The following is a 12,642-nucleotide window of genomic DNA, read 5'->3' on the forward strand; positions in this document are numbered from 1 at the left end:
GGTCACTGATTTGTTTTTGAATGTCAGAAATGTATATTTGTGAATGTGGAGATGTTATATTGGTTTCACTGGTAAAAATAAATAATTGAAATGGGTATATATTTGTTTTTTGTTAAGTTGCCTAATAATTATGCACAGTAATAGTCACCTGCACACACAGACATCCCCCTAAAATAGCTAAAACTAAAAACAAACTAAAAACTACTTCCAAAAACATTCAGCTTTGATATTAATGAGTTTTTTGGGTTCATTGAGAACATGGTTGTTGTTCAATAATAAAATTATTCCTCAAAAATACAACTTGCCTAATAATTCTGCACTCCCTGTATACATATGCGCATATGTTTTGGATAGCTTTTTTTCCCTTGAAACCATTTAACTGATTAGGGTTATAGATAAATATATAAAATCATGAACTTTTTTCTGCAATTGTAAGTTATTGTGTGTGTATTGGTGCTGACTAAGAATTGTATTAAAATGGTCTGTATTCCTTAATTTTTATGCTGTACTAGCAGCACATCTGTCTTGGAAGCACCCTAACTTCAAGCAGTAGCTATCATACGACAACAGCAGCTGAACTTGAAACGATAACTAAATAATCGACCACAGCTTCATCCGTCATAGCCAGGCAAGGCGGGAGCAGCTGCGCTCAGAACCGGCAGCTTGCTACTGCTTGAGAGCTGCCTTCAAAAATAAGTAACGTGTCACACCCTCTCTGCTTTATATTGAACTGTTGTGGAACGCAAAAGTGGGGCTAAAAAATTTCTCTCTCTGACCTTTTTCTAGATTGTGTCTGAGTGTGATGACATAAAAGGGTATTTTGAGGACACAGGCATATATATAGTGTTGCATAATAAAACATTGTGTTATATAATGTAAGGTTATTGGAGGACAGCATATTTAAAAATGCTAAAGACCCCCACTTCTATCCACCAGCTGCAGTCTGTCGAGTGTGAACCTCCTTGAGGGAATTAATTCTTCCTGATTCACCATCAAAGACAGGGTAACTTTGCTGCTCTCCCGTGTTTCATCTTTCTATTCTCCTTCCCTTTTACTTATCAGTCATTTTTTTTCCTCAGAGACACACAAATGAGTCTGGTGTCATACTGCAGATACTGTATGTGCCAATGAGATGCATGTAAATCTACTGTATAAAAGTGTTTCTTGTGGAGTTTAGTATTAAAGGAACAGAGTGTGAGAGTGTGGCTCTCCTTTAAATCCAGGCAAGAAAGTGATTATCCAAAATGCTCAGTTATTCCTTTAAGGGTGTTTATGTGCTAGAAATGATGATTATTAGTTTTTGAGTAAGGAGGCAATCCACTTCAAACGCCAAAAATAAGCGCTCAGACGGCATTGTGCAGACCTGCTGGCTGTGCTTGAGGTTATCTGGCCCAGATGAGAAGTGAATCATTGCAAAGTTTAACCAAATTTAACTGTTTTTGTGGCAAAGAAAATGCAAATGTAAAAGAATGAATAAAATTAATGGAGGTTCCAGCAGTGCCTGAAATGCAAAGGCATATGCGCGTGTGGGTGTGTGAATATGTCTCTTTGCTAGCGCTTTTACCATTACCGTGTGCCAAGCTTGTGCTTCCAGGCGGGAGGACTGGTGATTACGCTGAATAGCATTCGCCTTGGTAAAGTCCAAGGTGTTATTACAGATCAAACAGCGAGTAAACAAACCATAATCACATTGTGATGGATTCCCGGAGCTCAGAACAATAACTGTAGCGAGGGATTTGCGGGGAATGACATAACATTGTTCTTCTTCTGAAAGCACACATTGTGGCAGACTTTGTTCCTCTATTGCAAACAAATTGGTCACCTGGTGGAAACTGGAATCTAAATAAGACCATGTATTGTATGTGTTAAAGTAAGTCTTGTGTATGCGCGTTCAGGGCTTCATAACATGGTTAAACCTCCATGCCTGTACGCAGAAAGTAATGGAGTACACCAATTTCAAAGCTAAATTAAACTGGCGTAAATTTTAATGTATGTATGTCAGCATATATTATCTGAGATGGGACACGCAAGCACAAAATTGCATTATGAACCCATCTCGTTCTCTGTCAAACGCAGATTTCCCCTGGGTGTTCTGTCATTTCCATGGCTGCCTGTGTCTGCAGTTCCCTTACTGTCAAAGAAAGGCCTGAGGTACTTGTTGTATCCTTTCATCAGCCTCTGGATGGTAGGAGGCAGAATCTCTCCTTCCTTCACTTCTGCGTTGAGCAACGAGCTCTCTAACAACCTGAGAACAAAGACAGACAGAGGGGGGGAGAGGGGAAAAAAAGCAGAAATAAGAGTTATTTTTCGTTTCTCTTCCCGTTGTGCATTTACCAGATGGATTCTTCTTTGGCGTTCACAGAGTCTGCAGGGTATCGATTGAGTTCCACAGCAAGTCTTACCAGCCATGCAGGGAGGGAGTAAAAGAAAGAAGATTTAAATGGAGATTTGGAAGTTTAAAAAAAAATGCAAGAAATGAATAAACAAACAAAAAATTCTTTAAATTGAATGGGTCAAGAAAATGTTAAACCAGCCATATCTGCTTTTCCATCCACCTACGAATTTGAAATTACTATTTGCTTTCATAGGTTGTTGTTTTTTTCCCTTTCTTTTTTTATGCTATCCTTAAACGCACAGTGAAGTGTGGGAAGATGATTATATTGCTGGCAATTGTGGCAGCAGGGATGGGGGATGCGGGGGGCACTCATTGCGCTTTCCCTAGTGGTATGTGTGTTTGTGTATAAATCAGGCTCTAAATACAGAACGCCTGCTCTGTAGAGAGAAAGCCCCAGGGCATGTGCAATGATGTAAGAGGGACTGAAGCAAGACAGATCAGACCATGTGCAGAGGCAGAAAACATTCATCTCCATGCCCTGGCAGCATTTCAGAGTTCCCTCTGTCACTTGTGCGCTGCGGTAGTCAAACGTGTGACAAGAAGCGATACAATAGTGAAGCAAAATGAGCTCCATTTCTTACACTATCAGCACATTCATGAGGCACTGTATTAAAAATACAGTGTAAATAAATCCTTATACCTTGGTATTCTTACTCTAAACAATTTAGTGAACTAGGATCAAAATGATCCGTGTTTGCAGTGAAACTGGTCCCATACTATTCAGACCCCTAAAAAGAAGTGTGCTTTTCCAGCAATATCTAACCCTTTTGGGCACAGTTTATGTGGTGTCTTTGTTTAAATCTTTGTTTAATCTTCTTTTGGTTGCTCACTTTAGAGGTGGCCACAGCGGATCATCTGCCCTGTCCCTTGCATCTCTTCTGTCAGTGCTCCGCATATCTTCTTTTACTGCATCCATGAACCTTTCAAAAGTAGCCCAGCTCCCGCTGATCCAGTGTGGACATTTCATTCTTAGAGATATTTGACAAACATTTCACACCAGATGCCCATCTTGACACTACACTCCCAGCACCAGGTGTACTGTACACCACCTTGTAGCCCTCCTCTGATAAGGTTTGTGAATTGGTTTGAATATAAATCATCAAAACATCTCAAGATGTGTGTAACTTGTTTGCAGTGCAGCGCTACATGAAACCTACTATAGCTTAATTTACTTGTAAGTAAGGCGTAAGGAGACTTAATCATTGTATTTCATGCGATAAGAGAATGAGATCTCTGTGAGACAGCACCATGAGTTAAAAGCCTTTATTATCATTTTAACTTGTTATCAAAGGGCAATTTAACACGGCTCATGCTAGCACACCAAATCTGCATTCAACACAAAAGTCCAGCCGCAGTTGATGTCAGTGTCATTTTTGCATGTATTCAGTCAGGCTAAATTGAAAATGGTATTTTGGCCAGATGAAAGCCTGTGGGGAATATGCAGACCTTAAGCAATTCATCCAATACTTCCATACACTCTGAACCATAATGATGAAAAGTCATGGAGGCAGTGGAGAGCTTAATCCTCTTGTGGGCTTAATTATCTGTATCCAATTTCTGGAAAACCATTAAATATTTGTTAAAACTTTTACATAAAACCACAACTGAAGGGCTGTTCAGTAGTGCCTCGTCTCTAAAGTTATTAGCCCCTGCTGCTAAAATGATGTGTTTACATACATTAACCAGGTGCAAGTAATAATGTGATTAACTGTTATCTCTTTTCTGCCTCAAATCCACCTCTTTAACAATTGTTCAAATAATAAAACAGCCATTTAAAACATTTACCGTGTTTGTTGTTTTCCACAACAAATATGGTCAATGTTTCATCTAAAAGTTGCATTAAGCAGGGTTTGTATCCACGAAAAAAACTTGAAGGTTTTAATTTATGAGAAATGCAAGAGGTTGAGTTTGTATAAACAGCATAATCCAGTATCTTTAACAGGGTACAATTAATTACAGGGAGGAAATTATAACAAGTCGGCTACCTTTGGTAGCTGATGTTAAGTGAAGGACAGAATCTGAGGTAATATGGTATATTTTATGTGAATGAATGAGAAATGCAATAAGTGGTAGCTTTAGGTTAATTGTGTTTTCCCTGTTGTATATACTGTGAACCACTAAAATGGTAAAAAAAAAAAAAAATCAGTCTATGTACAAGTAATTCCAGTGAGGCAAAAGCTCAGACTCAGACTGCTCGAAACCACTCAATTTCTATCTGTTATTTCTCCTCTTGGCTGTCTTTGACATTATTGAGGGCTGATAGCCCTAATGTGGTTATCTCAGACACACAGCTCTGGCTGTGAGAGCGGAAGATCTTCTGTTTGCAAGGGGCAACCAATCAGGAGAATATTAACTTAAGGAAGGGTGAAAGAGGCTAAAATAGCTTGTTTCAGACAGAAGCTGAATTAAAGTGCTTCCTCAAGACCTAGTATAAGATAAATAAGGGTTACTTTGAACTGCAAATCATCCAAATCTTGACTTTGAGTTATTCAATGCAAGAATTATTAAAATATTAAAATATTAAGAAATATTTTTAGCAGGACCGTATCTATGTACAAATACAATAGCATGTGGTGGCAACCATGTGGCCACCACATGGTAGCCAAGCAGAATCAAGCCTGCTTCCATAGACAAAAGCCGGCTATGGCGACAAGATGGCAGTAATTTAAAGGAAGGCTCAAACAGGCAATGCAAGAAGATTATGGGACAGAATGCTAATTGATGTGTACAAGGAGAGATTGCTTCACTTGGGTTTAAATAGACATTTATTTTTAGATTTCACTGGAACGATCAGTGCTTGCCTTGCTTGACCTCAAAGAATTCCACTACACAAATTGCAAATAAATATAAAAATAAAAGTCAGGGTGTAATCATATGTACGGAAGAGGATTAGGGCCACTGGGGGAAAAAAACGTGGGCACGTCTTTTTTTTCTTCTTCTTCTTTTCCAGAATTCTGAGAAAAATGTCAGAATTCTGAGAAAATATAATTCTGATGAAATTAATCTCAGAAATCTAAGAAAAAATTATTCTGATGAAAAAAATCAGAATTCTGAAATTAAAGTCAGAATTCTGACTTTTTTCTCAAAATTCTGAGATTAAAGTCAGAATTCTGAGAAAAAATAATTCTGTTGAAAAAGTCAGAATTCTGACTTTTTTCTCAGAATTCTGGAAAAGAAGAAAAAAAAAAGACGTGCCCACGTTTTTTTTTCAGTGGCCCTAATCCTCCTTCGTACATATGTCTAATCCATTCATTGTTTGTAGGAATAATTTAATCTGGACCAATGTCGTAGACCAACAGCACAGCTCATCACTGTCTCACAAAGATAGAGTAACTTACTATTTTGTGACAGTGTGTCCTGTCTCTGTGTCCAGATCCTTATCTAAAGAAACTGTTTGTCATCACCCTTTTCCCCTTTGAGAGAATAGTTTGTTTTTGTTTTTGTTTTTTTACTAGAGTCCACCTTATGGCTTAAGAGCAAGATGGTTTGCTACAACTGTTGTATAGCCAAGAAAAAGTCTTCCCCAGAAAACTTAGAACTTGCTTCACCTGACTGTGTCAAATCAGCTTAGACAGCGAGGTAACTCGCTCCCAGCACACTGTTGCTATGCTGCATAATGTCTCACTCTTGTGACGTGTACCCTGTTGTTTCAGCTTAACCCTCCTCTCGTGTTAGGGTCGGCACCGACCCATTTTAAATTTCAAATGCATAAAAAAATCACATACATTTGTTTATTGTTTCAAGGCTTTTTGACTTTGTCAGGAACCTCTATTTCTACAAAATAAAACCAAAAAAAATATTTTCACAAAATTATAAAATGCCCTAGTTGAAATTATGACCTTTGTGTTGTTAGGGTCGGCTTCGACCCAGGTATAATATTATGAGTATAAAGCAATAATTAAAGCCAAAACTGAAATCATAAGTGCACTGTCAGCTAAAACACTTACAGCAAGCACCTCTCCTAATCATATGAGCTTTAGGGTATTCTTATTTTGCATGTTTTTTGCATTATACCTGCACAAAAACAGAACAAAATAAACACGGGCATGTGAGGTGAATTCACTATTTGAGTGGCCATTTGACTTCCAGAGTGCACATTTACAATTTGCAGCATACAAAAAATGAGAAGAAGATTCACAGTGAGCTAAGTTCTGGATCATATTTTTGGTGAAAATGAAGGAGAGGACACAGAGCAGCATAGCGATTCAGATGGGCAGGTTTCTAAGGAGGAAGACAATGTGGACTATCATCCAGAAGACACAGACACATCTGATCAGAGGTGGAGGTCGCTGGTGCTGAAGCTACTCCTGCTGAAAGATTCAAGTCCAAAAATGGTAAGATCTTTTGGAGCTCAGTACCTCATGATGTACATGGCAGGGCAGCTGCTGCAAATGTCATCAAAATGACCCCTGGAATCACAAGGTTTGCTCTGACCAAAGTCAGTGACATCAAGAGATGTTTTGAGATATTTATGCCATTGTCACTAGAAAGAATCATCATTACTATGATAAACCTTGAAGGAAAAAAAAGTCCATGGCGACATGATGAGGAATACCTGGATGCTTTCATTGTTCTTGCTGGAGTGTACAGATGCTGCAATGAGGCCACTGATCGTCTATGGGATGCATCGACAGGCAGAAACATTTTCTGGGCAACGATGTCACTTCACACATTTGATATCATTTTGATTCAAGAGTCCTCAGATTTGACAACAGAGAGACCAGACCGAGGTCTGACAAGCTTGCTCCCATCAGGGATGTCTGGGAGAGATGGGTGCAGCTTCTTCCACTGATGTTCATCCCAGGGCCAGAGGTGACAGTGGATGAACGTCTTGTCCACTTTTTGAGGAAAATGCCCCTACCGGCAATATATACCCAGTAAGCCAGGGAAAAACGGCAGAAAAATCTGGGAAGCCTGTGATGCAAAAACCAACTATGCCTGGAATGTACAGATTTTCACAGTCAAAGCTGCGAGTGGCACCCCTGAGAAGAAACAATGAAAATGTGTGGTCCTCCATATGACCACTGGACTGCAGGATCACAATATCAGCTGTGATATTTTATTTTATTTTTTACCAGATATGACCTCGGACAAGAACTTCACAAAGGAAACTGAGGTGAAGCTGTATCATTGGGAAGTGATAAAAAGCCCACAATTACCCACGGCTATAACCAAAACAAAGGAGGAGAGGACTTTTTCTTTTTTTCAGTTTATATTAAAGGTCTACTGCTGAAAAAAACACTTTTTTTGTCTTTTCTTGATGTAAATGTCTATGGGTCGAAATTGACCCGTAACACCATCGATGTCATTTTAGTTATTAATCTTAAAATGAAAAAAATCAATAAAACAGATTTATTTAAGAGATGTGTCCTATACCCCTCAGTAATACTCAGGTAACACAGAAACCTTTTATTTATTAATATGATTCTCTTGAGGTTAATTTTACAATTTTTTTTAATTGAAATCGAGGGGTATAGTGACAAAAAAAGACCCAGATGCCCACACCAAAAGTATTAAAACCAACATTTTCATGGATAAGGAAGCCTAACAAGGTAACCAAGAGATGAGAAACAAATTGGATGATAACTTATTGTTTTTAGTATATTTTATAGCTGATTTAATTCACGGGTCAAAACCGACCCGCTAACATAAGAGATGATAACAGAAAGCTAACACGAGAGGAAGGTTAAAACATCCTTGCATGAGAAAGCCACGTCACTGACAGTAGAGACAGCACTCTGCCTTTGGCATGCAGCATTATCAGTCTGTATCACCCAGTGTGTCCCTCGTTATCTTTACAAATGGCTTTTCATCTACTCAAGTGTGTCTGTGTGTGTTTGTTAAAGAAAATCTTTTAAAATTGTATTGTTTAAAAAATGCACCAAACACAAAAAATATAAGACTTCTAGTCCTTTATATTATATATTATACTGAGTCCCATAGCACTGCACTTACTGATAGTGACAGAGCTATCCAGCTTTGATGTTCGTCAGGGTTTTACAGTCTAAGAATGAAACGCAGCTTCTTTGACCAGAACGTGTGCTAAGAGCTCTCAGCTCCTTTCACTCCATCCATCTCTATAAATCCCCAGACTCTAACTTTTGGCTGTCTAAAACCTTCATCTGCAGGCGGGGATGAGACCTGAGGTCTCCAGCCTGCCAAACAGTCGCTATCCACTGAGCCCTGACAGTGAAAAAAAACAAAGGTAGATCTTTAGAATGCTTCAGGAATGACCAAGGCCAGTAATGGTTACAAATAATCTTTGTGTTTTTATGTACAAGGCAGCATTATCATATAAACAGGAGCCTGTGTGTTGCAGTACCAACCACACACACAGATGCATGTGTGCGCACACCAACAAACAAGCAAACATCGCTCATCATTATGTACTGTAGGGTTTCTCTCTCCCAAGATGAAAACACAGTGTGTGGAATGCACATTTTCCCAGAACGCATGCTGACAGACCAAACACACCTGCCGACCGGGCTGCCTATCAAGAATAACAGGATGACATGTTGAATACCCAGAACTAAGAAGAGGAGGGTCTGCCATACTAAGTAGTAATTTTAAGCTTTGCTTTAATATATATGTATATACAGCGATATAAATTTAAAACAACATATTTTGCATATAAGTGTTGTGCATCCATTAGCCCATCTTTGGTGATCTGGCAAAGTAAAAAAAAAAGTAGAGCTGCTACATTAGCCCAGAAGCACCAACACTTAATATGTCACGGTGAACGTACCAGCAGAGCTTCTTCCATCAAGCTAAACACTTTCAGGTTTTATTTGAGGTGGCTGCACGTGTGGATCTGTTTTTCTGTCTATAGCCATTTTCTATGGTGGCCCTTTTGGCCATTTTGGAAAAAAAAACACACACACAAGTTGTTGTTTTTTTGGGCGGTTACATTTGTTTTGTTGGTTGAGTTTTAGGAGCCACATGTGTATCGCAGCTCTTCCCACTTTTCAGGACATTAACTGGTAGAGGTGCATGTAAGAGGGTAAATATCTAAGGCAGTGTGAGCTTAAACTTGCTACTGCTCCACTTCAAAGGCCAGGTGATGTCCAGTTGAGCTGAGCTGCATCACTGTAAAAATAGCAATATTCAGTTGCTATCAGTAAAAGTGTAGCTAGCAAGTGGCCTGTATCCTGCCTTCACTTAGGCACCTCCATTGCTTGGACATCCAATGTAACCTTTTTCTGGCTATGTCCTACATTAGAAGAAAGTAAGTGGCTTACAATGTCCTGGCGTAATCATCTCTGTATTGTCCAGGGTATGCGGGGGTAAGCACCACACACCTCATGGTTTCTAATATGCACAGATTCAAAGTAATTTTCTTGTGCTATCTGGCCCTATCAATATCATGATAAACTGAATCCCGACTAGTCGAAATGTGCTATTTCAAAGTTGATACAAACTCCTTCATAAAAAGGTATTAAATTACTCAGCATAGTGAATAAATGTTAGAGCAAGAAAAGAATGGAGAATTTCAAAGAACACTGTTCGACGGAGAAGTGCTTTATGGAAAAGTAATGGACACTGACAGTGGTATCTAAAAGCAGGTTACCGCTTCAGCTGCTCACTCAGGGATGTCAACATGAGTATCAATACTGCATGTGAGCAGCTGATTTCTGAGGGCTTTATCTGTCATGACACACCTAGCGACGACATTATCAGCACCGACACATGACACTATGAATCTAAACAACACCTTCTAATGTGCTAATTGGCCAGTCACAAATGATCATGTCTTGCCTCTGTGAAGTTGGTGGAAAGGAAAGCGAGAGGAGGAAGCAATGTTCAGTCCGTCCTTGTTTGTCATGATCAAAATCTGCTGCTGTTCTCAGTAATGAGAGCAGCTTTGGTTTGCTTATTCTCTCAGTCGTATTTCTTTATTCCCCTCCTCATCTCTCTGCCTATCTCCCTCTCACAACATTAACAAATCTGACTGAGTCACACCATGAAGAACACAATTAACCTACATATTGCAACCACAATATGACCTTCTAATGTTTCAAAAAAAAAAAAAAAAATCAAGTTCCAAACAGAAAATTGCTTTCAAAATGTGTCGCCTCCTTAAACTAACTGCTGGTCAGATATCAAGTGAAAGTAACGACAAAGTGAGCATGACATTTTCATGGCATTTCTGTGGGAAAAAGCAAAAACTGGAAACTGTGCTTATATAGTATTAAAAGGGTTTTTATGATTATTCAGTGATATTATTGTGACATTATCATTCAGTGAAAAACCATTTGAGAAATTACTACAATACTGCCAATAGGAGTGGCAAAATCTACAGTTTGGTACATCCTGACAAAGAAAAAAGAAAGCACTGGTGAACTGAGCAATGCACAAAGACCTGGACGTCCACGGAAGACAACAGTGTTGGATTAATCACAGAATCGTTTTCATGGTGAAGAGAAACCCCTTCACAACATGTAACCAAGTAAACAACCCTCTCCAGTAGGATGGGCGTATCGATATCCAAGTCTACAAGAAGACATAATGACAGTAAATATAGAGTGTTGACTGCAAGGTCCAAGCCACCCATAAGCCTCAAGAACAGAAAGGCTAGATTGGACTTCACTAAAAAACATCAAAAACAAGCCTGCAAAGCTCTTGAACAACATTCTTTGGACAGATGAAACCAAGCTCAACCTCTAGCCGAATGATGCGACACAGGACAGAAGGAGCCGAATGAATTCTGAGGTGTTCAGAGACATACTGGTGGTGTTTCAAAATACAGATGCACAATGGCCCAAAACATACAGCCAAAGCAACCCAGGAGTTTACTAAAGCAAAGAAGTGGAATATCTTTGAACGGCCAAGCCAGACACCTGATCTTAACCCAATTGAGCATTTCAGCTGCCGAAGACTAAACTTTGGACAGAAGCAGCAAAGGCCTGGCAGAGCATTAAAAAGGAGGAAACCCAGCATCTGGTGATATCCATGAGTTCAAAACAGGCTGTCATTAGCAGCAAAAGGGTTTTCAACCAAGTATTAGAAATGAACATTTTAATTTCCGTTATTTAATGTATCCACTTACTTTTGAGCCCCTTAAATGAAGACATTGTGTTTAAAAATGCTTTAGTTCCTTAGTTTTATGCAATTATTTTGTTCAACCCCCTGAATTAAGCTGAAAGTCTGCACTTCATCTGCATGTGAGGTGTGTCATTTAAAATTAATTGTGGTAATGTAGAGAACAAAATTAGAAAAAAGCTGTCCCTGTCCCAATGTTTATGGACCTAACTGTATCTTTATGACTTAAGCAAGTCAGTGCATCACCAGAGGCCAGCGAGTTTCTTCTGGGCAGAGACCTCCGATTGTTGTGCTTTATGTCTGCTGGAGTCACAATTCCAGTTTCAGGGTTATAGCTCCTAATGCTCCTACTACCACTGAGTCCACTTTGGACTTTACCTTCCACATCTGCTCCAGTCCCTAATACTTCTCTATTATCTCATGCACCTTCTTCCTGATGTTACTATCCACTGAGATTGTATAGATTGCATAGATTACATCTATCACAACTACTGTCTTCTGCTCTTTGCAACCACTATGTCTGGTTGGTTGGCCAGCAGCTCCTTATCTGTCTGGAACTCAGACCTAACCTTTAGCCCTGTTGTTCTCAACCACCTTTGGGGGCGTCTTCTATCAGAACTTGGGGACATGTTGTTCATATGGGGCACAAATTAGTGTTCATGCTCCCAGCTTGCATGTTACATCCAGCTACAATGTGTCTCCGGTCCTGTTAGCTGTGGTAGATTTCTGCCTTTATGAATCCGGTGCTTATAGGGCCTGTTTTTGCACTGTTATGTTCAGAGCCTCTTTACTGTCCTTTAAAATGGTCTTTCCTACCAGTAGGATTGCTTGGTGTCAGCCAATTCCTCTATTTGTCAATGATACATCCCATGCCGGCTTGGTTGTCCATAATAGTGTCTCCTGCTCCTCATCACTCATCTATCTTCATCGCCTGAGGCATTCTTGGAGCAGCTTATCTCAGAGGGCCTCTTCCTGATGTATTCACGGATGCTTCATGTTTCATCGTGGATTGTGGCACTGACAATCCTCACCCTCCCTGTATCTGTAGCTCATAGACCCTCAGTTCTTAGTTTTGAAAGTTCCTTGAAGGACATTCAATGCTCTTCTTTGAATGTTGGCTTCCTTTTGATCTGCTCTCTGTCAAGATGATCCCACACTACCTCAACAATGTTGAGGCCCGGGCTGTTTTTCTGTCCAGGTACGCTTTT

General features: G+C 39.5%; 1 protein-coding gene across 2 annotated transcripts in view; it reads right to left on the reverse strand.

The window, feature by feature from the left end:
* LOC146695882 (gamma-aminobutyric acid receptor subunit pi) overlaps positions 1-12,642 on the reverse strand; it is an 81,636-nt gene that overhangs the window by 25,194 nt on the left and 43,800 nt on the right. For both annotated transcript variants that reach the window (XM_085478357.1, XM_085478356.1), the window contains one exon: positions 2,133-2,245. In XM_085478357.1, coding sequence (XP_085334483.1) covers positions 2,133-2,245 — 113 coding nt within the window. The remainder of the gene's footprint in view (positions 1-2,132; positions 2,246-12,642) is intronic.

The sequence above is a fragment of the Copadichromis virginalis genome, linkage group LG13 (assembly GCF_057382275.1).
Source record: "Copadichromis virginalis isolate Kocher_CV1m ecotype Utaka linkage group LG13, C_Virginalis_male_GT1.1, whole genome shotgun sequence".
NCBI lineage: Eukaryota > Metazoa > Chordata > Actinopteri > Cichliformes > Cichlidae > Copadichromis > Copadichromis virginalis.